Source organism: Clinocottus analis, unplaced genomic scaffold (assembly GCF_023055335.1).
Source record: "Clinocottus analis isolate CAN_PGR_092001 unplaced genomic scaffold, fCliAna1.0.p SCAF_7, whole genome shotgun sequence".
In the NCBI taxonomy this organism is placed as follows: Eukaryota; Metazoa; Chordata; class Actinopteri; order Perciformes; family Cottidae; genus Clinocottus; species Clinocottus analis.
The window spans coordinates 18,905,592-18,933,162 of NW_027176229.1; the positions used below are offsets into that span (position 1 = coordinate 18,905,592).

The 27,571-nt window shown below is 42.4% G+C and overlaps 1 protein-coding gene across 5 annotated transcripts in view; it reads left to right on the plus strand.

Annotated features, from left to right (window-relative positions):
• The window catches only part of grid2 (glutamate receptor, ionotropic, delta 2), a 398,219-nt gene that overhangs the window by 248,232 nt on the left and 122,416 nt on the right, over positions 1-27,571 (plus strand). For all 5 annotated transcript variants that reach the window (XR_011080199.1, XR_011080200.1, XR_011080201.1 and 2 more), the window contains exons 5-8: positions 5,882-5,935; positions 14,121-14,294; positions 18,335-18,496; positions 22,458-22,577. Coding sequence is in view for 2 of the 5 variants with exons in the window: in XM_068604768.1 (XP_068460869.1) it covers positions 5,882-5,935; positions 14,121-14,294; positions 18,335-18,496; positions 22,458-22,577 (510 nt within the window). In the remaining 3 variants the exon portion in view is untranslated. The remainder of the gene's footprint in view (positions 1-5,881; positions 5,936-14,120; positions 14,295-18,334; positions 18,497-22,457; positions 22,578-27,571) is intronic.

The following is a 27,571-nucleotide window of genomic DNA, read 5'->3' on the forward strand; positions in this document are numbered from 1 at the left end:
ACATTGCCCACTGTTTCCTGAAGAAATATCCCTTTATGCTCTGTGGTGCTATGAATAAAAGTCAAGATTGTACATGGGATGCTTTCACTGGAAACCGTTTTGTTTACATGCACCGTTTCTCACAACAAAAAAACTGTCTTTGTCTGTGAGGTTTACGCCGTCTTACCTCAAAAAACTCTTCCAAAGTCTTTTTTTATTACATTTTAGTTTGACAATTCTATGATTGTACTATTAAATAATATATTCAATAATGTGGTTATTGAATATGTGTATGAAAAGCATGTCCACTGAGGATGAGCCTCAAAAAGATTTCCCCTTTTCCCACTTCTTCTTCTTCTCCTTCATCTCTGTTGTAAGCTGCAGTGCAGAATGAGATCAAGGAGACATGGAAATCATTCAGCTCCTGTTCCCTCTATGTTGCCAGCACCTCTCAGCAGATGCCACCATGTTCGATGGCTCCTACAGGCTGGAGAAGTGATCGGCAGTACGTTGCTATTTCATTGGTGAACTTCAGCTTGTACGTTCTCTTAAACGCAATATCTCAGAAACGCCGGGGTCGAATTTCACACAAACCGACCTTGAATCAACGATGAGCTTATTCGAATTTCAAAGGTGGTCAAATTTCAATTTCAAAGGTTCCTGTGACCTGTAGCATCTTGTTTTGGTCATAACTCGAGGATCAATATGTTAATCGTGACAATTTCGCGCACTTGTCTAAAAAGAATAAAATGGCAAATTTTGGACATTTTGGACATGGATGTGAAATGTAACTTTGGCGCATAATTCTAGTTTATTTTGTGTTGAAGTTCGACAACTTCCTCAAGTTGTATTTCACGGCCGTGAGAGACGACAAACCATTACAGATTATGACTCCAAAAGGAAAACAAATTCCACAACCATAACTATGGCGTGTGCTATTTATTATGGACTTAAACGTTTGTGTGCACATTTTGTCAATGTTTTAATGGTTTTATCACTCACATGCCATTGGTCGCTGAACACTTTCATTTAATTTGATGCCATTACTTTAGACTACCATGACTGCTTACCTTTCATGTCTGAGTGGCCCAACTGTATTATAGTGGATGAATCACTTACTTAAGGATCCCTCAACCATTACATTTTCTTAGATTTTTAGTGTTTCTGAAGACAGGAGTTCTAGTTCACTTTTACAACCGGACGTATTCTGAATTATTACAAACATAAACCAAAGACAAGACTCTGAGTTGACTCTCGGGCTGTGTGTATTTGCTCTGTTAGCTAGCGGGGAAACGGTTAAGGGCTTGTCGCTCCACTTGGCCTTGAGTGTTTGCCCTTTACCCGCTCAAGCCATGTCCTGCGGTAACAAATCATACTACACAATGTTTTTGTCCAAAGATGGTGTCTAACATGACAAGTCCCCGCCTCAGCAACAGCTGTCACATCCCAGATGTGCATGCGTGTTGGGTGCTTGAGTTGGGTGTTTAAGTTTCGCAGTTTTAGCAGCTAATGTGCTAACAGAGTGCAAGCCAGTGGCGAGATTGTGTGTGTGTGTGTGTGTGTGTTTATGTGCCTGTTTGCACGCCATCAATTGGTGCTCAGGGCTCTTCTGCCAAGTATTGAAATTCATCGAGCAAAACAGTGTCATAATGCGCCGCCCTGCTTGACATCACCTCTCTGCACAAACACACACACACACACACACACACACACACACACACACACACACACACACACTCTTGACATGGAGGCACACATTCAAACATGCATAAGGCACGCTGTGGGAGCAGCAGCAGCTGTTTTGATGTATGGGGGAGTAACTGCATCAGTTAGCGTGCACTCACAGCTCAATTCCATATGCGGGAACTCCTCTCCTTATTTTGAGTCGAGGTAATGTTTTAATGCGTTCTGAGACATGCACGTTAGACACAGGGAAATAGTGATTAGTTTAGAGCGACTGGAGTGAAATAGGAAGGTGCAAAGAGCTTTCGTAGCTCATTGATTGATTAGTGGGAACATAGAAAACTGAATTATGAATGTATAAAGCTTCCCAAAGCTTTTAAATAGGCAGAGAAGTGGTTCTTTGCAGAATTCATTTACCTTAATTTAAAGTACTTCATCAATAGGAAACCTCAGAAAGACATCACGGCATAGGTTATTTATTGTAATTCCTGGCAAGCATAATACTCACAAGAAGCTTATTGTCCCTTTTTCTTCTCTCAGCATCCATCTCCACTTTCTGTCTGATGATTTATGTTCCCTGTATACATATATACATCTTCCATCCTACAGCATTTCGGTCGAATGGAAGATTTGAGTTAATTACAGTCATCTCCCACACTGCTAGAATCAGACTCTCCCCTCGTACGCACACGTCACAGGAAACATTATTTAACGATAGTAATCCAAAAGCACGATTTTCTTTTTTGTTTTCCACTGTGTAAATGAATGTATAACTGATGACTCTTCTGTGGGTGAAGACTGCATTAGTGGCTGGACTGTGGGAATGCAGTGGTAGAAATGGATCTGTGCAACTGTGTGTGCCTGTGCTTTGAAACATTTGTCAGTGTGCAACTTTTGTGCGCGTGCCTGTGCTGTGTTTTCACAATTCGGGCTTGCATGTAGAAGTGTGAAGCTCGGATATTCCTAGTTTGGAGGCTTGGCTGTGGGCTATTTGCTTGATTTGATCACAAATAGTGCATGAAATTAAATTACACAACTAATTTTCAATTTAGAGCACTTTATTCAATGGCAACGCCCACTCTCCCTCTTCAAGCTTCCCCCACAACATACTTATGCTGCTTTGGCATTAATATTTCCTACCCTCTCACACACAGACACACAAAGAGCCATATTCATGGATGCACTGCAGTGTACATATGCCATAATGCATTTGACTGTCTGAATATTGACGTGGTACTTATGTATGTGTGTGAGAACACAATGTGTGTGCACAATTGCGTTGAATCAACCCTGCTCTTGTCAAGTCAGGCCTCGGCATGAGCAGCAAACCTTGACTCTGAAAGTCAGCCAACAGCAGCCGTTTGCCAGAATCAATGATTCTCTCTTTGTTGAACTCCTTCAGGAATGACATGTGGACGGAGGTCATTACAAGATCAAAATGGTGTTTGGCGGTACCGCCTCCACTTTATAAAACCCATTCGATACTTACGGCCGGTACGACGTTGCAGATCGGTCTTATTCCTCTCTGTCCGCTCTCAGACTCAAAGAAAAGGCTCACTTCCATTTGACACCGAGTGATTTGATTCGTCCCGGACGGCGGAGCCGGCGTTTGTTTGATCTCCCGACTTCAGAGAGCGAGAAACTGAGCAGAAGCGAAGCTTTTCGCCGAGCTGATCGCCGAGGTCAGAAGGCATCTCTCTGCGGCATCGTTAACGGGGAAACGACACCCAAGCGAGTGAGTGACTGCCACCTGCCGGGTCGGTCGTCGGCTTGTTCGAAAAGGCCGGGGAAGTTTGGCAGCTTGTGTGGACGCATGCGCGCGCACGCAGAGAGGCGAGTTTCACGTGCTAGTTTTTTTTTGCGCCTGCGTGGCTGAGAGAAAGAGAGATGGGGAGTGAGGGTATTGAACGGTTCCAGCCCCCGAGGAGTCACGTCTAGCGTTAGGAGTCTGCCCTTTCGCTAATTAGCTTGAAACATCTGCCCAGACGTCTGCCAGAGGGAAGTGCATGTGAAGAAAATCCCTCAGAAAACGAATATTTACATGACTTTACATATGGACAATCGCCTCTCACAAAATCAGGGCGTGTGCACACATTAAGTTCATTTTCAGCGTCTAAGAAGTTAGTTCTCCTCATAATTTTGTGTTAATATGACAGAGAACCTTAATGAGCACCGAGGGAAGGGAACAGGGCAAACTATCTCTGTCCTTTCTTCTCTCTATTTGCCAACACCCCTTCGCTGCTTGTTGTTTGTGTTTGTGCAATGCTCCAGTAGATAGAGACAGAAACAACACGAGGGGACAAAAAGAGATTAATAAGCGGCAGCATTCCTGTGCTTGTCGTTGTTTTTTTTTCCCCGGCTGTATTCCACAGTAAAGTCGAGGTAAGAGCAGAGTCGCTGTCAGAAAAAAAAGAAAAGAATGAAGGCAAACATTGAGTTTTGAATCCCTCTTCATCATTCCTCTCCCCGCCTCACTCCTCGTCTGTGTCGCAGCCATGGCTCCTGTGTACAAAGTGTTTTACGGCAGCCGCCGAGGTTACAATGATGAAGCTTTATGAAGACTCTGTGGGAGATTAAAGCACTATTAGCCACGCTCTGTCAGCTCTCTCCAGCTGTTGCCGTTTGTTTACGGCTAAAAAGTGTTTTATGACACGCAGCGCTATAGTCACCTAAACAATTACGGCAAATGATATACGGGGTGGCACTGGATTTTTGTACACTGGGAGGCAAGGGAGGGGTGGAGGGAGAGGAAAGGAAAGGATGAGAAGGAGCGGTGGCAGACAGCGAGAGAAGTGAGCAATTAAAAGAGAGCACGGATGATAGGCTGAGAGGCGACGGAGTTAGAGGGTTGGGTGTGATTGGCGGGGAGTTAAAAAGCAGTGTTTCTGACAGAAGACAGTCCAGGTTGAACCCTCATGTTCAAAAGTAAATGATACAGATGGAGTGTGATGCCTTGAAATACACTCGTACAGACGTAGGTGGGTGAAGGATGAGAGACAAGATAGAGACGATAGACTCAAACAGAAAGAGTGGATAATAAATTACTAATAAATTAATGTACTATTTGGCTGGAGTTCGCTGAGAAAGGGAACCGGTGAGCTCCACTAAAACTCCAATCTATTTTCTGCTTCCCTGATTTTGTGGGTTCCTAATGGCGCTGCCATTTATTATTTACAAATGTTACCTTTAGCTATCCATCAGCGATGTTCTACTTACCAGATGTTGTGGGGCTTGTGACCAGTGTCGATGCTCCTGAGAGAGCAAATCTAAATGTGAGAGAGGGGGACCTTACGGAAGCAGCAGTTCTCCTGGTGTGTATTGTTATTGGGTAAGGGGAAAGGCCTCGCCCTCTCGCTTGTCAGAGAGAATGATTGAGTAGATGTTTACTGCCCAGAGTTCACTGCTAACAGGGGGAAGAGGGTCACTTGAACAAGAAGACATGAGGTGAAAGAAGCCACTGTGAACGGGATGATATTATAACAGAAATGTATGTGGTAATGTACTGCGGGTGTGTCTGGAGTGCCAAGCGTCTCGGCCTTGCGTGTGCTCTTCCCCTCTCCGTCATCGCGGCAGCACCATTTCACCGTGTCCTTGCTGCAGTTTTTAACAATTGTGTAGTTACTGCTTAACTTAAGAGTTGACACATATAAATATTTAAGTTATACCATGAAGAATGAATAGAAAAGCTTCTCTTTTTCCCCGTGGAGAAACATACTATTTGTGACTGTGTGTGTGTGTGTGTGTGTGTGTGTGTGTGTGTTTGTGTGTGCAACAGACACAGTGACATTAGTCCACTCGGAAGTTTGTCTAATCCGTTGAAATAATTGAGAAATGCTCTAATGTTGAGAATTGAGGTGTGTGTTTGTGAGTTTGCTGTGACACACGATCAAGCGTCGCCATATTTGCATGTGTTTGAAAAGATGTTTGACTGATACCTCGAGCACCTTTGAAACCGGTTTTTCTCAAATCACTTATGCCGAGCTTCACGCTGGGTTTCATTCAGCCTTATACATTTTCATAAAGTTCTTTTCCACAATGTTCACACTTCAGTTGCCATGATGCGCGTGAGAAAATATCTTTAAAGGCAACACGAAAGACTTTCTTCTTCTTTAAAGCATCAAAAAAAACAGCTGTTGTTTCCTAACTCATTTTTATCAAATCAATAACTTCTCTTTTTTTTCATAATTCTTAAAGTGAGGTGTGTTTTGTTGTGTTGCAGGTGGTGGAGACCAACCTGGTGGCCTTCGATTGTCACTGGATCCTGATTAATGAGGTGAGTGCCGAGGAAATGATTTATGGATCCTGTACCGAGGCTGCCTTTAGTTCACCTTATTGTTTCAATTATTCCAGGAATATGTCGGGTTTTAGCTCCAGAGCCACTCTAATCTCGTCATGGTCTCAAGGAGAGAGTAGACTTTACAATGTTTTGCTTCAGTTTGTCCAATAACACACACAACTTAATGACCGAGGACAGTTTAGTTTATTACCGTGAGCTACAGACGCTGCGTCCCAAAAACGATACAGTAAAGATTTTATACTTGTTTTTTTAGTGAAGATAGAGTCACTGTGTACAAGCACCATATTGTCAAAGATGACCTTGGAAGAACTGCTTCGGATGAGCATATATTCCGGTTCAAAATCAGTATCACTACTTAAATATTAAGGGCTTTCTGGATTAACGAGAGCAGACAAGATCTGACAGTCCACAAAGTGACTCTAAGACTGAGGTTTTTCTTCAGCCCGTGTTCTCAATCACCGATCACAGTGACTATTGGCCATAAGAGGAACATAATTCAACTTTAATACCGGCTCCACTTTCATATTCGTAATTCATAACTCATCTTTGATCTTGTGTCATGTGAAGAGCCTTTTACAAAACCAGCATGGATCAGCTAGTCTGTGTGCGTGTGTGTGCGTGAGTGTGTGTATGTGTGTAAAAAGGTGTGTGTGTGTGTGTACACTGCTACAGTAGCTAATGCACTGTGTCTTGCTAGCCTTGGGCATTACAGTGAACTGGCAGGACACAGCAGGGGCTCCGTGCTGCCTCACATGCATGCGCACACAAGAGCAAGTGTGCAAACACAGCCATGTACACAAACAAAAGAAAAAGAACATTTACTGGAGGGGCAATGGCAAACATTACTTGGTTTGAAACAAAACAAAAAAAAGATACTCAGATCATCTGGTGTACTGCAGTTGCTCTCGCTGCCTTTTCCATTTCCGAGTCATAGCCTGTAATGCTGCCACATGCTGCAAGGCTCAGCAGTCCTATTACTTGCTCAGTTATGCAAAGAAAGTATTTCTGTTCATAACCAATGTGAGTATGCATGACATCCGGTAAAGCTGCATGGAGCGGCAATCACGATTTCCCGATGTTCGCTTTTAGGATGTTAGTCTTATGACATGATGGTTTTTTATTTGTTGCTATTTGATATGGATGAGAGATTGCGGCGACATTGTCACAATCCCCACACAACCTCCGTATTGTGTTTTTTTTTTCTTTCTTCTTTCTGCATTTCGTCAAATGCTAATGCATCCAGCGAGTGAGGGGAAGGAACGAGACCCGCCGCTGCACTTTAATGTAGAAGGCAGGCTCCTCAGAGGTACAACATTTGGATAAATCTGTTCAAAACAACCACTCTGTATGAGTTACTGGTTTCATGGAAGGACTATTATGCCATTCAAATGTGTCTCCTCTGCTAATTGAAATAAATGGTATACTATAATATGCAGAGATTTTCCGCTTCCTTAAAAAAGAAAGATAAAAAACGATTGTAGTCTTACACTTTCCTGGCAGAGTTGTCTGTCATTACTCGACTGGCTGGTGGAATAAATTCACATCTAGCTGTCTAATGGACTGCTTTCTACCCTGTCAAGCATCTGGTATTGTCTAACACTCGTCAGGCCTACTGGCAGCAACCAGCTCTTTGCTTTCTGGAAGACCTAACATGTCATTCGGCGACGTTTCTGAGTATATGTCTAGCAGCAAGCCGCCTGTAACACTTTGTACCTGCTGCCTTCCAGAAATCAACGATGAAATGCAGCCTGGCAGGCCAAAGCTCCCTCAGTTTGTATGTTGAAGCAATGACAGAATATCACAGAAATCATTTTTCTTACTGTTATTACAGTTAGACACATTTCAAATCAACTTTTTGTATTTTAAATGGCGTCACATTTCTAAAAATTAATCAAATTAGATTTTCTGAACTCACACATTCACAGACTGCCAAGTGCCTTAAAGGAGCAGCGTGTGTGTGATTTAGTGGCATCCAGTGCTGAGGTTGCAGATTTTCATCCAATTGAATACCCCCTTTCGCTCACATCTTCTTTCCCAAGTGTGTTGGAGAACTAAGAAGGTCTAGAAGTGACCTGTGTTTGGTTTGTCCCCTCTGGGCTACTGTAGGAACATGGCTGTCCAACATGGCAGACTCCGAGGAAGAGGACCCTCTCCCTGTAAAGAAGCTGACGAAAACACAACTTTTTGTTGCGGGGGATTATACGCAAATGTATACATAGTGATGAATAGTATATAACATTTTTGCAAATACATACCATAAAATAATTTAAAAACAGTATGTAGATTAGCTTGTGGCTACCGCGTTATAGCTCGTTTCAAAAAGAGAGTTGTTGGCGTCACTCCTAATTGGGGAACACAAATGTCTTTGGGAACGGTAGAAGCTGGAAGAGTTCATGTTATTATGTGAAAACAATTTGTATACCTCTTTACACTTAGAAAAGTGTCCCACCATTCTGACACATACAGTACTTCAACCCCTTCACACCAACGTGTTGACAACTCTCGTGCTTTTGGCATGATGCTGTCAGACTCTGTCTCACGCTCTCTTGCTTCAACCAAATGTCACGCCACATTTTAAGATGCCATTTAAAATACAACAAGAACCAGTCAGTAAAGTGAGTTTGATGACAGGAGAACAGCTTGGGTCATAGGCGAGACAGAAGGCTAATTTCTCATGCATCTCTCTGCTCATGCTGTCTGCGCACATGCTGCCTGGAAATGTGGACATTGCAGTTGGTGGTCACATCCCTCCACCCACGTTTCATTGGCCAACACGCATTTGAATAAAACGCTATCGAGTTTGCAAGTAGATATGCGGGATGTATTTGTGATAGCTGTTTGAGCTGTTCACGCAAACATGTAAATATTTCTTTTTTTTAAATCTGATAGGTAGTCCATTATATTCAGCCTAATATGTTTTGCCAAAATAATTTTAAAAGAAGAGAGAATTGGAAACGCGGTGGTGAATAGACAGGCCTGACGTGGAGTACGAGGAGGGAGGCGGAAGAAACAACAAATGTGCAGATGTGAAGGAAGGAGAAGAGAGAGATGGTGGAACAGAGAGAGCTTAGAGATCATATTTACTCAAAAATGTCTTTTCCCTTCAATTTAAGTTTCATAAAAAGGTCTGACCTTGACTATACTGACTTTTATCCATGCAGGGTGTGTGGAGGGTAAGTGATTTCTATGCACTTTACTAAAAGCTGAGATTTAAAAGCATCGGGTCACACGATCCTCTACTGAAAGTTGAGATTTCTATGCACTCCACTAAATGCTGAGATTCAAATGCATCGGGCAAGCTAGAGTTGTTACATCACACATTTTAAAGCCAATTGCTGTCTACTAAGCAAAACCGGACACATATTGACAGAGAATCTTTGACGCAACCGGCAAAGAGACCTGAATCCCTGCAGGGTTGGAACGGATCGTCTGCACAGAGTTTTCATCAGCAGCTTCGGGACGTCAACCAGACCGTGGAGCTTCCTCCCACGATACAAAAAAAAATCACACCTTTTAACGGGGATCCGTCGTGTCCGTCGCCTGTATCTGTATCCCGCTTTCCCGATTTAATTGTCCCTTAAATACTTTACAGGACAGCTTTATTCCCCTTTTTTTTTTCAACTTTACAATGTCATAATTCAGCTTATCGAGATATGAATTTAGTCTGTTCTGATGTGGACACAATATTCCCACCATGAGCTGTGTGAAGTCCCGTAGCAGAGTGTTTAAAATGGATGAGCGGCTGCAATATTTTGCTTTATGTAAAGTCCTCTAGTAGTCGTTCTTTGGAGAATGAATATTCGTATGTGTAAAAGTACTCTCCCTCCCTATGGTTTATTATGGATGAGGGGGTACTGTATGGTTGTCATAACTCTGCTTTATCTACAGCCAGCAGTCAGACAGCCCCAGTGAGGGGGAGTTCACAGTTCATAATTGATCATCCTTCCTCCCCCTATCTCCTTCGTTCTGCTCAGGCTGAGGGGATGAGGAAGAGGAAGAGCAGAAATAATAAGGGACGCTCATGGCCTCTCTTTTTCTCTGTCTTTCTCTTAAGTTTGGAGGATAACTCCACCATTGACCTCACTCATTCCAAATCTCTTCATTGTCTTTCCGTTCTATATCATAATATCATTATTGCGCGTCTCTATTGCCGTTCACACTCTTTTTTTTTTGTGTCATTATTCACTTTTTTCTCGTCATTTTTGCCTTTTTTGTCTCTCAGGGGAACACGTGCATGGTAATGAGATGAGACAAGATTAGGCTTTTCTGTCATTTTGGCTCTTAACATAGCAGTGCATGATATGCAAAGCCATGTAACTGAGATGTTTAGGATTATCATCCTTTGAATATGATTGAAGGAGTATTTGGTCTCAAAACATTCTTCAAACCTTTGGTTGAGTTCATTAAACGCTATCCACAAGCCATTGTACCAACTCCACTAATATATGGTGGTCATTCATTGGTCTTGGAAACATGCTGAAGGTACAAAATTAAAGTTACAGGGTGCGGTTAGCTGCTAAGTTTAAGAACATTCTTATTTACAGCTACAATGCTCGCAGGAGGAGAACGAGTGAACAGTGGTGAACACTGTGCGCAGCTGGAAGTTGCCCAGTATGACTGCAGCCATCTAAGACTGTCGCTGCTAAACGGCTCTCCTGCAGCTGGTGGATGTTTTTATGTGTCTTGTTGAAGGCAAGTGTGACACTACTCCTATCCAGATGTCCCTGCATGGTTTAGAGATCTGAATCAGAAAGTGTTTCACAGAGATTTGACATGACAGATTTATTGAGCTTTTTCTACACAGTCTCGTGATCCATCTCCACTTATATGTACCGTCCCGCTGCATGCACTCACGTTGATGATTGCCCCTCATTAAAGGTCTTTTTGAATGCATCAAAGATTGCGAAGAAATGCATCAAATTCTGTTCAAAAAGAAAAAAAGTGGATGGGTCCAAAAGTAATGTTTTGTTCATCTCTGTGGAAGATATCTGACTTGTGGTTGCCGCTCGTTGAGAAGTGAATGCAAAGGAACGGGGGAGTTAGAGTGGCTGAATGTGTGGAAGCGCTGAAACGGTGACAATAAAGCATCAAAGACATGTAGGGCTGTTGTGGAAAATTGCCAAAGGTAAAACAAAGAGAGAGAAAAAAGAGAGGGAAAAGGCCATATGAAAGAATAAGCTTTTTTTTTCCCAGATTAGTTTTGTTTTTCACAACTTTGAACCTCTTGATACAAACAAAACAGAGGGATTTGGTATTTTCAGAGCAAAGGCGGGAACAGGTAGGATGTGCAAGGGTGAAATGAGGAGTAGGTAGAGCGGAAAGGGTCGAAGAATAAAGCAAAAAAAAAAATCCAGCTTTTCTTCCCCACATTTGCAGATACAGTAAGAAGAGAATGGGAAGGATTTGGTGTCTCCGGGGGGAAACGTGGATCAAGGGAAGGGTTGAGGGGATAGAGGGCAGAGAACAAAGTACAGGGGTCAGGGATGAAGTGCCGAGAACAATTGAGGATGAGGGATGTGTTTTTTGTTTTATGACTCTCATCTTCAAGTAAAACACTAAAGACGAGGATTTGGTGCCCTCGGGGGGACGAGAGAGAAGGAGAGAGAGGTGATGGGGGTGCCTGCAGACCAAAACTTTGAGTTTATGGAGTAAACAACTCATGAGTCACTCTGCGTATGAGCCGCAGGGCATTTGGGGGGTTACGACTTACCCACAGTTTCTGGTTACATGCAGTTGGAGATGGTGCACAGATTAGGGAGGCACTAAAGCGTCCTCAGGACTGAATGCTTTTGTAACCGATTGTTTGGCCGGAAGGGGGTTTTGATTGATGAGAATTGACTAAAAACAATGCTACCTTTGCTCAGGCGCTTATTAGGGCTGAACGATGGATGAAAACTCGGCCGACACGATGGATTTTCTCCGTCAATCAGTATTCCACGCCTGGTTCCATTGTCAAATGAAATGATTTGGTTTCGGTTTACTTTCCCAGATTGTAGAAACCAAACAAAAAGATCACGTTACATATTTTTCTTATTTTTCTAATATCGTGATTGCGGATGACGCCCGTGAACGGTTGACAATAAGTGGCCTAAAGGGACTTAAGGGAGAAATGGAACATGAAAAAAGAAGATGAGTGTTGGCTCTGCATCAGTGACTTTGTGTGTGTTAAAGATCTGTACTCAAGAGGATGTGTGATTCGATACGTGTGGTCATGTCAGTGTGTGTGTGTGTGTGTGTGTGTGTGAGTACGTATGCATGTCACATTTATTTACTCTCAGCCGTTAAAAGGCTAACAGCTTTGAGAGCACGCCACCACCAAAAGTCAAACTGGGTGAAGTCTGTTGAATTTGTCCCCAGAGTGACGGAGACGAAGAGGCAAATAGGAAGTGACAAAGGAAGAAAGATGCACAAATGCCTGTTGAGAGGACAAATCTCATAATTATCTTTTCCTTTAAAGTGTAAGCGTGTCTCTGTGTGTTCGTGCGTGCGTGCGTGTGCGTGTGTGTGTGTGTGTTCTTTGGCGCATCTATGTTTGTTTAAGTTTGATCTTTTGAACGGGGCACTGTGGATAATTCTTGCCCGCCGATGTTTCTTTGCATGCCCTTGACTGCCCGCTGTGAATCTTAATTCTCTTTTGGCCAACAGATCTGCCTTTTTTTTTTTTTTTTTAGCAATTTTCAGCATTTTCTCTCTGTCCTGCATCTTTTTTTTTTGTTGGCTTTGTATTTCAGTTCCCTTTAGGGTTTTATGTAAGCAACTGTTTGGCATTTTTGCCACGTCTTACCCCCAAAAGCCAGCAAATACACCCTGCACTTGAACTGTTAAGCCAGTAGATACTTCAGAGCGAAACGCCTCCATACAAGGTTAAACTTGTTTATTTCTGTTCTTCTTCAAGGCATACATACCCCTTTCTTCTGCTTTTATGTTTTTTTTTTAGATATTTAAATTAAATCGTAGATTCAGAACCCTCAATTAACTCACAGTACTTCAAGAACATGTCATTAAATATAACAAAAGAGGGAATAAGTGTCAGTGTGAGTCTCACAGCTCATCTCCCTAAGTCTATATATTTGAAACAGCATCAATGGGATTTCAGTAGCAAATGCACATGTTTTGCTACAGAGCGAGAGTCATATTTCAGCATAATGAATGCAGATGAGTGCAGCTATACCAATGAAGTCCGTATAATACCACCTTTAATCACTATTGATCACATCCCGGGAGGACTCACGAGCCTTAATGAATGTTAATTACATTCAAATGAAATCCATTGCGATTAGTCAATGAGGCGATGGTACCTATAACACTACCCCTCACGTCTATAACGTGTGTGTGATGGCTTATTTGTGTGTGTCGCATCCTTCTTGTCAAGCCACGCGCAAATGAAGCGGAATCACGAAGGTTTTCGCCGTGATCAGAAGGCTCTCCTGGAAAACACACGTACACACATATTTTTACACATACACTGGCTTGTGCACACGCAAACGCAGACACCCGGCCGCACACATGGAGAAAGACAGCAAAGGCTGTCTGGCTTGGTGGCAGCGCTACCTCCACCGGGGACGATAAACGTCAGCTCTCATCGCGTCACCACATGACCCCGTGCACTCGCAGAGGATGAATGGAGATCCGTGGATGGAGAGAGAGAGAGGGAGAGGGATTTGGTCCTCGGGCTAAAATTAGCAGTGATTCCTCCCCCAAGGTTTGGCAAGGACATGCAGAGTACGTGCGAACACACACGCGTGTACACACGCGTGTGTACACGCACAAACACACGCTTTTACGCCCGCTGTTTCCCATCTATTTGTTTTGCAGACGATGGCCGATGCTTTGTCACGGCTCCGTGTGGTGATGATGAGAAAAGTAGAGCATATTTTAACACGTCAACCACTTGAAATATGTCTAATGAGGACGAGTTAGAAACACCTCATCGTACCGGGACTCTTATGGTGTTTTTTTTATGTACTTTTCTTTATAAATTTCTTGTGAAAAATGTTGGCTGTCGGTCTCCTGCAACAACAAGTGAGGTGATGGAGTTGTTGACATTGATTTTTCTCTTCCTCCCCTCCCTCCTCCTTAACACTGATCATTCCCCCCCTCCGATTCCCACCTCCACCCTCCTCTTCCTCCTCCTCCTCCTCCCCTTCTTCCACCCTCTCAGGAGATCACAGACTACGACTTGCAGGAGTTAGTCATGAAGTCGATCGGTCGGTTGACGGTGGTGCGCCAGACGTTCCCCATGCCCCAGAACACAACTCAGCGCTGTGTCAAACACAACCACAGGATTAACACTTCCCTGTGTGACCCTAAAAGCCCCAGGTCTCAGCAACTGGAGGTAAGTTGTATTTGGTTTGTCGATTTGTCTGTTTTTTAATTGATATTGCAAACACTTTACACAGGAATGAGGAGCAGTAACACCCCCCCAAGACGTTGGGGTGTACAGGACCTTACATTTAGTTAGTTGTGAGTTGCTTGGAGGGAGTGTAACTGTGACAGGCTGTCACGAAATAGAGAGATTCAAAATGCAATGAACACACAAACACTTCAATCTGGGGAGATATGGTGTAAAGATTCAAGCAGCCGGAAAAAAAAAGGTCTGTGGATTTTAACATATCAAATAAGCATACTTGGTTTATGCTTCGTGTCTATAATGTGCATATTTAGCAGCTAATAAGATTCTATATTTGTCTTTAAAATTAGGCTACGCTAGAAGTGTGGTTGAAGATAGCTGAGAAGATAGCTGAGTTTAAATATTTGCATGAAAACAACACACATCTTTCACTCTCACACATTATGGAGAGTGAAAGATGTGTGTTATTATTGTTTTTTTTACTTACTTACCATTCTAGCGTGTCTGCATTCTAATTCACTTTAAATCTTCAACTAAAAGGTTGGTTGTGAATGTTTATACAGAGAGCTGGAAAGCTGCTCATATATCAGCAAAACAGCTTCAGTTAATAGCATCCATAATAGCCAAATAGCCAGAGCTCCAGTAGGGAGTCGTTGTTGTTGACCTGGTCTTTGGCATGCGGTTCTCTTTGCAATTTAATCAACTCGAGGGATGATCAGAAAAAGAGAATGAACTCATGCTAATTCAAGACAACCAAAGAGCAAGACGTCATGAAATGAACTTCAGTCTTTTCTTCTCTTCAAAGCAGAGAGGGCTGTCCAGTGGGAATACAGTCAAGGGATTGCCAACCGCATTATTGGGCAACTTTGCCCCCAATGAAGATGCATCGCGATAGTCGGCATAGCCCGGTGTATCAGTGCAGAAGGCTTAGAGAGGACTTGGTGGTGTCACTTACACACATGTGCAAATCCATCATGTCGTTAGGAACATGTCCGAGCTATTTGTCTGCTAAATATGTCAGATGTTGTCTTTGTTACTGGTTGGCAGGAATTTTGAAGGCTCATTTGGATCCAGAGAACAATGTTTATAGGATCTCGAGCAGATTGCTCCATCTTATCTTGTATAATATATGAGCCTAATTGGTAACCAGGCATTTCAACATGTCTCCGGTTCCAAAAAGCTCCCCAGTACACAGGGCGTGCTGACTTGACGTTGTTACAGCTCATGCCTGTGAGGTTTCTTACCTGGGATAACAATCATTTTTAAAAATCTGTCTCACACACGTCTGTATATGCTTAACTCGGACCACACTATTCATCTGACAAACACAATGACAGTTTTTTTTCCCCCTTACGGCCTCACTTTTTCTTTACTTCACCGTGTCCCCCAGGGTGGCAATACGTATGCAAGTATTACCCCCCACCCCCTTTTTTTTGCATTCATGTGAGTCATCAAGCTGCCATCAAAGAGAGCAGAGAAAAGGAAACACAATCTTATTTATGTGTCAAGACAAAAAAGAAATTGAAAAAATTGAATTAATGTGCTGTTGATTTATGTGGAAGCGTAAAGGCTTGAGGGAGCACATTTGATGAAAGTTGGAAACACATGGAAAACAGAAACGTGGCCTTAATTTGTACGTGGATATCTCCCTCAAACCTCAGACAGCGCCGTTCTGGCTCCCAATGTAATCAGTGAACGGACATGTTTTTTATTTTTTTCTTCATAAAAATAGATTTAAGTAATAAAATAAGCAAAGGAAATGCCCGGAAGATGAAACACCAGCTAAATACATAATTATTTTTTGGGAAAGTTGATTAAAGGCTACAGTACAACACAATGTTAACTCCTGAAGGCCCCGAAGCATCGAATAATGTATGTAAATAAAGTTTGCCTTGTGTGTCCTAATAGGAATCGAGGGCTTCTCAAGTGTAAAACGCGTTCATTATTTCTTGCTGAGAGTCTTGTCGTATTTGTTCATTCTACTGTGGAGGACAGCGAGTGTGCACGCCTCCACCTATGTGTGTGCATGTGAGTGGAACACCTTTCAGTCAAGGACGACGTGTTGTTGAGAGCCAGCGTAAAAAACATTGCCCATGCACAGTGGAAAACACCCCGTACACATGTTCAGTTTGACATCCTGTGTGTGTGTGTGTGTTTGTGTGTGTGTGTGTGTGTGTGGGTGAGCGAGTGGGCGGCTGGGCGTTTAAATTTGAGAGGGAGAGGAAACGAGGGATGGGAGAGAAAGAGAGACAGAGGAAGCAGATCAGCTCAGCGGTCAGAGAGTGGCCCAGAAGCCCAATTTCACACTGCACTGAAGCACATCAACTCAGGCTGACCACACACACACACACACACACACACACACACACACACACACACACACACACACACACACTGACAGTAGAACCCACTGATCATTGAAGGTCCCCATAGAGCAGTAGATTTCCACACATTCATGTTTTAGAGAAAAAGCAGTATAGGCACAGAGCGAGTGAGACAAAATGATAGATGGACAAAGACAGGAAGTGGAAGTCTACGACAAATCTGTGCGAGCAGAAACACCTACATAACAAAGTGAGAGAAAAGTTCGACGTAAGATCGACTTGACACTATTTTTTTGTCTGTCAGGGGTTTTATTTTGTTCCGTCTGTCAGTTTACTATTGGACAAGTAACACGGAGCATATAGATTGTCATCTCATCATCCCTCATATCAATTCTTCAAACACTGGAAAGCCTTGACACGGCCACGTTCCCACTTGGTTCCCTTCCATTTAAGAATAGCGTGCTGGAAGCAGAGTGATAGACTGAACAAGCAAAACACTGCTCAGACGGAGTCGAGTGTGCCGTACGTGCACTGAATTAATCTCCTAGCCTGGAATTTAATTTGACCGTTTGAGTCTACACATTAAAAATGTCCAGAAAGTTTTTAATTCTTAAAGTTACGACGCAGAACTTTTATCGTTATGAAAGAGTCTCACTTTAATACGGATGCCCCCAATATGACCTACATACGCAGCGAGACTACGGGCGAGATGACTGGTTTTACTGGTTTTCCTGATGCTCGTCATTGTTGCCTCTGGGTCAGAACCACTGACCAATCAATTGGTGTGAAATATAATTTAATAACTACAATAATCCCTTTTGGAGCTAGAGCTGCTCGCTGCTTTCATTGGAAAAGAGTTGGCAACACTGGCCGGGTTTTTCTGTTGGATTTTTGTGTTTTCTCTTGCTAGTTTCTCAACATTAGCAACCCTAGCTTTAATGTGAGTCCATGCGCATCATCTCTATGTCTAATTGTGTGTGTGTGTGTGTGTGTGTGTGTGTGTGTGTGTGTGTGTGTGTGTGTGTGTGTGTGTGTGTGCATATAATCATGCGTTTGTTCAATTCTCATTAACACAGAGTCAGGAGGCTCTGTAAATCACATAACGGTAGATCATAGAGTGAATAAGCTCGACTCCTTATCCTCCCCCCCACCCCTCTCCATCTTATTCTGTGGGGCCAAGGATCTATCAATCCATTTTAATTAATGTCATTCTTAAAGCTTTTCTCTTCTGTGTGAGTGTGTGTTTGTAGGTGTGAGCACAAACGTGCACGTTTGCACTAACAGGGAAGCGGTGAGCGCAAATGTTGTGCACTACAGCTGCAGGAAACATCCCGACAGGCAGATTGATAGAGAACATGCAACATGTATTTATCAGAGTGGAGTGAAGGATATGAATGCAAATAAACTTTAGCTTTGATAGCGTTTCAGAATGAAGGGGTTTTGACAATTTCCAGCTACTAACATCTGCAGGAGTCCATCTTTCCGAGCCGCCTAACCAATGGAGAAACTGAACTGAAGCACATGCAAGCATGACATTGGTCATTTGGACCTCTGACTCTCTGTTTATTCTTGCATATTGCAGCACAGCGATGTAACCGAGTCCCCCGTGAAGCATCTTCGGCTAACGTAAAACGTCTGCATTTAGCGCACCGCCTCACGTCCTCTCTTTGTGTGTGCCGTCTGTCATTTCTTCCTCTCCAGATCAGCAACCGCTATATTTACGACAGTGTGTTGCTGCTGGCCAACACCTTCCACAGAAAGCTGGAGGACAGGAAGTGGCACAGCATGGCCAGTCTGAGCTGCATCAGGAAGAACTCCAAACCGTGGCAGGGAGGCAAGAGCATGCTGGAGACTGTCAAAAAGGTAACGCGGCTGCAGAGGGAAGAACACACACGTTTCCCCCTCAGGTCTAGCAGGAAGGCATTCAACGACAGTAAGTTGGCAAGAATGCGTACTTGGTGGCTCTGTCACACACACCTGAAGACACACACACCTGAGTGTTGCAATACTTATCCTGAAACAGTAACAGTTGCTCAGTTGTCAACATTTCGTCTGGAACATATTTCCTGATGTAGTAAGCCTTCTTTAACTGGAGATTGTTGTGGACAGTATTCAAAACCAGTGAGTGCCCACATTTGTATCATGAACAGAGATTCACAGGCATGGAGGCGACATATAATATAAAAAGGGGACATGTGTGAAAGACTAATAATAATAAGTGTATAGGAGAGCCATGCAATCTGATTAACATCATACAGCTGAAAAAAAAAACCCCACCCTATTCCCTGATTAGTGTTGATAGTGTCGATATCTCAATGACCCAAAGTAATCAGGCTCTAATCTGGGTTTGTGGACCGTCCATCTGCTTCATCAGCCTCCTGCGGTGCTCGACTGTTGTGCGGCGCTTGTCGGTGAGAGAGTGCCAGTTTGGAAAGAGCTCTTAACTGCTTTGTTTACAACGGAAAGAAAAAAAAGAAGTTATCCTAAAAAGTCTTTACCCACAGGAAACATTGCAGCTGAGTCTTGATTACTCCAGTTGAAAGAGCAAAACATATGCTCATTTCCCTAATAGGCAAAAATAAATAATTTATTGAAGCCTGTATTTGCATTTCGAGACATTGTACTCATTACATGGTATTTTTCTTTGGCTGAGACCCTCGAGGTTGAAACTGCAAGCTGCAGTCAACGTAAAGGGAAGCAAAGTCGTTGTCATTGCTCGGTATAGCTCAAATCTGCTCACGGACAATAGAGCATTTTTCGATCGCTTTCACAATAAACAGAAAGTTTCAAAGTTCCAGCCTGAGCTCAAGAGACTTCCAGATGATCCAGGTGCTCATCAATTCAAACCAGTGGTTCTCAAACTTTTCCTGTCATGCTCCACTTTGGAGGAAGCAAAATGTCTGAGACTCCTCCATCCGTGCTTTTTTAATTAATAGATTAAAGAAAATGCAAATCCTTTTCAAGTAAACCAGATTGCTCCATCTGACAAAAAATAATAACATGCGCAACCACTTTGTTGAAACAATGCAAATAAAGTTACATATGTGCAAAAAAATAACTCATATGTGTCAAAAAAATTACCAAGGATTGGGTTGGATCCCTGTTTTCTTCCCATAATTTCATGTTGAAGTGTCCTTGAGCAAGACACTGAAGCCCCAGAGCTTCACAGCAGCACAAAGCTGCTTAAATGCATAGAATAATTCCCCCGCCGTGGGATTCATAAAGGATTCTTAAAAAAAAAAAAAAAAAGAATCTGCATCTCCCCCTGCGCGCCACCTGTAATACCTCCGCGCCCCACTAGAGGGTCGTGCCCCACAGTTTAAGAACCACTGATTCAAACGGTTGCACGCCTCATAGAAAGCACATGTATCAATAATCAAGTTGGGCTCAGTTCCTCAATGGTTGACTTTTGCAAGATACCGGATTTCCTCCCGCAGCTGTGTTTTTATGAATCCCCGCATGTCACCTTGAGTTTAGGGTTTGGCAACACTTTCATCACTGTTAAATCCAATTGGATCGATGCCCTCTGTTTTGATATCAATAAAAAAACTACTCCAGGGATGGGGCGGAGGGGGGGGGGGGGGTTTGACTGAATGATGAAGCCAAGTGAAATGCTAATTTAGGATTAGTGTCAGACAATAATAAATGCGGCGCAATGGCTTTCATATCTATCTCTTCATTTCACCTTGAGATCAGGCTGGGGTTTGGCAACGCTTTCATCAGCAGCCCCGGCTGTTAAACCAACCCTGATGGCTGTCTCAACAGAGCTGTGTTAAAGAGCCCTAAGCAGTAATAGAGTTGAGTTCAGCAGCCTGGCATCACTTCCATTTCACAGTGTATCAGCAGTGTGCTTTACTCACTCTTGTGCGTGCCTGTGTGTTTAATCAGCGTTGTGGTATTTGGGGCCATTATGGTAATGATAAATACTAATTTGCAGCTGTTGATGAGGAGCGCTATTGATGTTGTTGTTGGGGGTTCATTGACAAATCCAGTAGGGGGGGGAAAAAGCAGAAGGTGAAACGGCTTTCACACTGATCCCCCCCAAGTCTGAAGTGTGTGCCGTGTTTTAGCTGTGTGGAGACTACACGTAGCTTTAAATACAGGCTCTCGTTGGCTTCTACTGTATTCGTCGTACCAGAGACTCCAGCAGTTGAGATTAGGACTCATTTGAAAATAAAAATGATCACTTTTTACGCAGGCCAAGATCTCCAGCCGGAGCCCATGAGGCCGGTTCAGATGAGATTAGATATCCTGTATTGTTCCTACGGGGAACTCTTTTACATTTGTCATTGCTTTTATTATCAAACAGACTTGTCCACTTTAAGAAAATGGAAACATCAAAAAAAAAACACCTCCTTTATTTTATTTGAATTCACTCTCATGAGCCCAGTGGCATGTTCTTTGAATCCAGCGCAATTTAAGGAAAGATCGTTTGTGAATATATTGTTTTAATACTGAGCTGCCAACTTTGATTGACTGAATAGTAATGAATGAATAATGAACAGTATCTCAACGGGTTTCACCCCCGCCTAGTTTGACGGAAGCAAATACACATGCTTTATGCTTTATTTTATGATATAAAATAATGACATCTGATGTGTCAATGTAGACGTCTATACCAAATGGCTCTTTAACATAATTCATGTATTATATAATCAATCCTCGTCGAGGAGATAGTGTCTCTTCGTAACCCCGCATGTACACACACATAAAGACATATGCAACAATACATCCATATGCATGTGTGTTGCAGGATATAACAGAGAGATGCACCCACACACATATAATAATGTGATACACATACAAGGCTGTGGTAACAGTGTACAATACCAATGCAAAAGTGTAATCACATGACGTATGTGGTGTTGCCGATCTATGCAATTGCCCATGTGATTAGACATGAACACACGATGCATGTGGATAGTGTTTTGCACGTATGCTTGTATCATCGCCCAAATCTCTGCTTATAAACTCCACAATCCATGTTTCGTACACACGGGAGCAAGCATGGACACACATACACACACACGCACACACACACACACACACGCACGCACGCACACACACACACACAGAGAGCATGAATCATATGAAACAGTATAACACCTCGTCTTCCCTGAAGCACAGTTTCACTTTCCCTGACAGGTCACAATAGCGGGGAGGCAGAGCAAAGGTTGGGGACTGACACTGTGTGTGTGTGTGTGTGTGTGTGTGTGTGTGTGTGTGTGTGTGTGTGTGTGTGTGTCTATGCATGCGTAAGCTTTGAATAATAGCTACCTCTCCACATGAGACAACGTTGCATGCCTCTTGTGCAACTACCCTTTTATTCCATCAGCCTGATACTTATCACACACCTCTGCGGGATGCTGAGTGCCCAGTTTTGCAAACAAATCTTACGTGTTTTTGTTTTTTTTTACGAGCAAATAGCATGCACACATGTACACACATACGAAAATCTAACCTATTTTAGTCTATTACAGCAACCAGGACATTTATCTATTCTGAACATGTACTTACTCATGAGATATAATCATTTGATTAGAGACAGGCAGAAGATTCCTGTCTCTGCTTCACTCTGAACGTGTCCGATTTTTAGCGAGGATAAAAAACGTAATTTAATGTCAAATTTCCCAGGCAGAATTATTGATGAGGTCTATTTCAGTCAAAGGAATATTGCGCCATTGATGAGAACGGACATGATCATAGTGAAAAGTGAAAATCGCGACGAAAGTAACGACTGTGATGCCGACAATGCAATGATGAGTTGACCAAACTTCAGTAAAGTAGAGAAAAGTAATACAAACATGGCGTCTTGTCTTCACAGTTCGGAGTGAGCGGCCTCACCAGCTTCCTGGAGTTCACTAACAACGGCACTAACCCCAACATCTTCTTTGAAATCCTGGGAACCAATTATGGAGAGGACAGGGGCCGCGGAGTCAGTCGGGTAAGTAGTTAAAACAGAACCCCCGTGCGTGAAATACTACTGAGGGTGAAGGCAAAATCATTTTGTGCAAAGTGGATTTACATAATTCCTGGATTTGCCAGGGAATTGCCCTGCACCTGGCCCGCAACATTATTTCCATCTCATATTTATTCAGCCATTTCTTTGCTCGTGGCTGCCACCCCTGTGTAGCAGCATACAGCTACCTTTCTGTGTTTGCTAACGGAGCTTTCTAAACCTTTTGTAATCGCGGCAGGGCTCCTAAAAGTTGTGGTTGCTAAAACTGGCAATTTTTTTTGTTGCCCTTATTAGTCACATTATATGGAAGCCCATTTCCGCGACACAAAAAAAAATAGGACCAAAGAAAAAAAAAAAAATAAATACATATATATATATATATATATATATATATATATACATATATATATATATATATATATATATATATATATATATATATATATATATATATATATATATATATTACGACAAAAAAATTTAGGACCCCAAAAAAAGAAAATGAGGACAATAAAAAAAATCGACTTTTTTTTTCTTCCGTTGACGAAAATAAAAAAACAAACATCTAAGCAATACGTTATTTCATCACTTTGGTTTTACAATTACAATTAGCTACAATTATATTTAGGCTGTAACTGCAATTTTGACAATTGTAGTCAGTAGTCAAGTTCTGATTTCTCTTGGAATGAAATGGGAAACGTTTTTTTTTTTCTTTGCCTTTTTTCAAGTCAACAAAAAAAATATGCAGAAATGGGCTTCCATAACATCATGTTTTGAGTAATACATGAAGTTGTTGAGCTGACCACAGGTCGTCCCGTGCGTGTCTGGCCTCGTGCTTCTCTATTATATATGCTACCTTGAACTAGTAAACTCGAGGTGGAGCTTGTGTTCGCTCTGCACTGCAGGTTTTTGTCTTGTTAAGTATGAAAATCATGAAGAGTTACTTTTCCCATTAAGACTTCATGAATGTCTTTTTTCTTTTTGTCTTCAGTCGCATCTGGTTCTTTGTCAGTTGAATCAATTTGCACTTTCATTTGTGATCTTGACGGGTTAATCAAACTTTTCCTGCAGGCTCAAAAGGCTTCCTATGCAACATGGGGATATAACAAATTAAGTGTTAACTGCCAATAATATTTTGTATAATGGCATTTGCACTGCAGCTGGCAGGAAAGCATGGATTCAACCTGTCTGTGCACCGGGTTAGTGTTGCAGCTGGGCAATAATGATTGAAGTAAGAAGGTCCGCTAATGCTCAGAAACATAAGCAACTCACATCCTATTCATCCAACAATGTCTCTGAAACAACCCGGATGCCTGTGCAACGTTGTCAGGTGCAGTATTGTCTGCATCTGACTGTAACGGTAATATTCAGATACCACTAATGCAACAAATATTAAACATGTATTTCTTTTTGGTTGCACTTTGTGTTTTTCTCAAAATGGTTGCCTCCCCTCACCCTCAATGTGAAGGTATGTGGGGTGTAACAAATACAAAGGAGCACTTAAAGCATCTTTGCATGTGAATATATTGAAATTCAGTGTTCCTGGTTGCATTTGAATGTTTTCCGCCCAGAAGCTTAACTCCCACTCAATAAAGCCCGGTGGTAATTGGATTAATTAGAAGCATTTTCGAGTGATATGTGGTAATGACACATGCATTGTAACAGGCCTCCTGAAATACAACCCTTCCCCTCACAGGCACTCACACACACACACATATATACACACTCACTCGCGCACACACAGACGCATGAAGCTCAGAACCCACTGAAGGTCCCCATAGAGCAGTAGATTCTCACATTCATTTTCAGAGAAAAAGCAATAGGTACAGAGAGAGTGAGATGGAATGATTGATGGGCAAAGACAGGACGTGGAAGGCTACGACAAATCTGTGAGAGCAGAGACACCTACATAACAAAGTGAGAGAAAAGTTAGACGTAAGATCAACTTGACACTGTGGGTTTTCTTTTGTTCTGTTTGTCTCTCTGTCAGTTAACTGTTAGAAGGTAACACGTAGCGAGGATATTATTATCACCCATAGAACGTCTTCAAACAATGGCGTACCATGCAACACACATCATGATACCCTCTACTACAAGCATGTTTGGACAAGCATACTTCTGAAATGTGTCAATATATATTTTATATAGAGGAAAGAATGAGCAGTTTACATTGGTGATGGACTGCGATCGGAAAAGTTTTCTGTCACTGCCAACTCGATGTGAGCGGGTTACGCACGGGAGTGGAAACGGTAAGGTAAACATATGAGACCAAGACTCGCAAGGTGCTCCATAAGCCAAACCATACAATTACATTTGACAAAGAAACATGATACACACACACACAACCACACACACCGTGTCTGTCATCCACACCAGAGAGATCTCTTCACAGATAAGAGTTGAGATAGTGAGCTGTGATATTGGATAATGTGGTGAGACATCAACATAACGCAGCATGCCATCACAGACTAAATGAATCTTTAAAGCACAGCATAATTACATTTAGGCACAATTCCCTAATCAAAGCATAATTACTTCTGAGAGAATTGAAGCACTTGGTATACAGTATTCCTGCCACAGTATCCCTTAATACTCTGAACATGTGTTGGTCTGTCATTGTGTTTCAATTAAATTCATACATGGATTCAAATGATGAGGCAGAGGTGAATATTCCTCTCAAACCGCCTGCATATTAACTCTGTCTTGTAAGTGAGCCGTGCCTTTCTGAGCACGATAGCCTTTTTAAAACGGTGTTGATACAGAGCCTCTGACCTGCAACCAAAGTGCGGCGGATATATGTGAGGCCGGAGAAAATGTCAGCGGAAGAAAAATAGCCGACGCTAAGACCTGCCTCACCCAGTGTGTGTTAGAATGTGAAAGGAAAAGATGAAAGGAAATTTAAAACCCTGGGATAGCGGTGGGAAATATAGATGGGTATATCGTGCTGTTCAAGCATCCCATTATCTGTTTTCACATGAATTGCTATGAATCAGAATTATTCTCATCTAAAGAGACAGAGAGGGGCTGGAAGTGAATAAAGGCCTCCATGTAAAGTGATTACTATGCAAAGCAACCCGGTTTCTCTCACCTCAGGTTAACGTCTTCCCTTGTGTAATGATGGCATGAGCAACAATACTTAACCCGGGTTAACTATACTGTAGGAATCACCACTGTCAAGGTGAGTGGCTTGTGTTGTAATGCCTTCAATTACAGTATCGTTCCAATTAAATGAGAAAAAAAAAGGAGACAAAAAAAAAATAAAGTGACTTGAACCATAAATAGTCAGCTTGAATTGGAAACGCTTGCATTTCGCGGTAGTGTATTATTTTGGAGAAGAAAACAAATTGACCTTGGTGTGTCCGTTCGGCTCATAGGAGCTTTCCGTCTCAGTCAGAACGGATTAAAGACAAAATGGCCGGAGGACCAGTGTAAACTAAACCTATGAACAATATCCTCACTCTGGGTTACCTGTACACATCTGTCAGCATCCTGAATAGATACGAACAGGGTTGGTAAGCCCCGTGTATCACAACATCCTCTTGGACGTCCGTCAGCAATAAACAATAAGCTACTGCAATATCTTTAATTACATTTTTTTTTTGAAATGTCAGAAAGAGCCAATTACCTTTCTCTCAATTTAGTCTGACATTTTAGGAATGTTAATAATGGCCGAGTAACTTCAGCCGTCACGAGACAGGACACGTCTGCGGTGTTTCTTTCAGCATTTTTAACAGCCAACATTTCTCCATTTGATAAATTGGGGTTCAATTATATTAAAGTCATTCACAGAGAATGAGTAATTGTTTAGCTGCTACCTTAATAACTTTGTCATTTATTGTTTTGTATGGATTCTCTCGGATGTGCCCAGTAAATTAAGTGTTGCAACGATTTAACGTTATCATGTATTTCACACTCCCCACGGTCACATAGAGGGGCTCATCTGCTAAATATTTTATCCTTAGCATTTGCAAACCTTCCGCGATGTAATCTCCGTTCTATTATTTAGCCTTTAGCCTGTAGTAATTGTTCGTCTTAATAGGTGGGGACACTGACAGTGAACCTACCGAGAAGACGCTTGTCCAACTCTTGAACCAAATTAAATAAACATTGGTTGTTTTTTATAAATAAAGTATCTCTCTCTCTCTCTCTCTCTCTCTCTCTCTCTCTCTCTCTCTCTCTCTCTCTCTCTCTCTCTCTCTCTCTCTCTCTCTCTGTGCGCCCACACCATGTGCATTAGCCTTCATACCGTATGAAGTCAAATGTATTTTTCTTGTACCCGGCTGCTTTCAGGACACTGACGTGTCGTGTAAAGAAACACGGCTGATGGGTGAACCCTCATGTATTTTACATCGGGGAGGCGTTCCGTGCTTGCAGGGAAGATTCGGCATTAAGGACAAAAGGCCTCGACGAGCCCAACTGCAGTGCAACCTCTGGTGTGTTGAGAGATGAAGCGAGTGTGTGTCCGCCTGCACACCATTAACGGTATATGAAGACTCCCTTAATTACGGCATTAACTCGTACGTTCTGTTGAGAATACCACTTAACCTGATCCATCCTCCCGATCCTCCCGATCCTCCCTCACGCTTCTGTCTCGTCTTTCAGTCTTCTTTCTTATCCCCAGTGAGAGGCTCACTCGTGACAGATACACAGTCTGCTATTTTCCTCCTCTTTTCCTGTCTTACCTTAATTAAGTAATTCTTCTGAGGACCGCTCTCTTGTTCCCCAACTCCCTCCCCTCTCTCTCTACTCCGCCTGCTGCTTTATGAAATTATCCGTTTTCAGTCCTCAATGCTTTGTCATGATATTTTCCCCCAACACATTCCTCACATATGCATACAGTTCTCTAGTGATAATGATAATCGCAGACACCTCAAGTTGTCATAATTATTAATGTGACACTGTTTTAGAATTGGTTCTTTGCTCCATTACCTTCAGGGGCTGTACATGGAAGCCTATATAGATCTCTCTCTCTCTCTCTA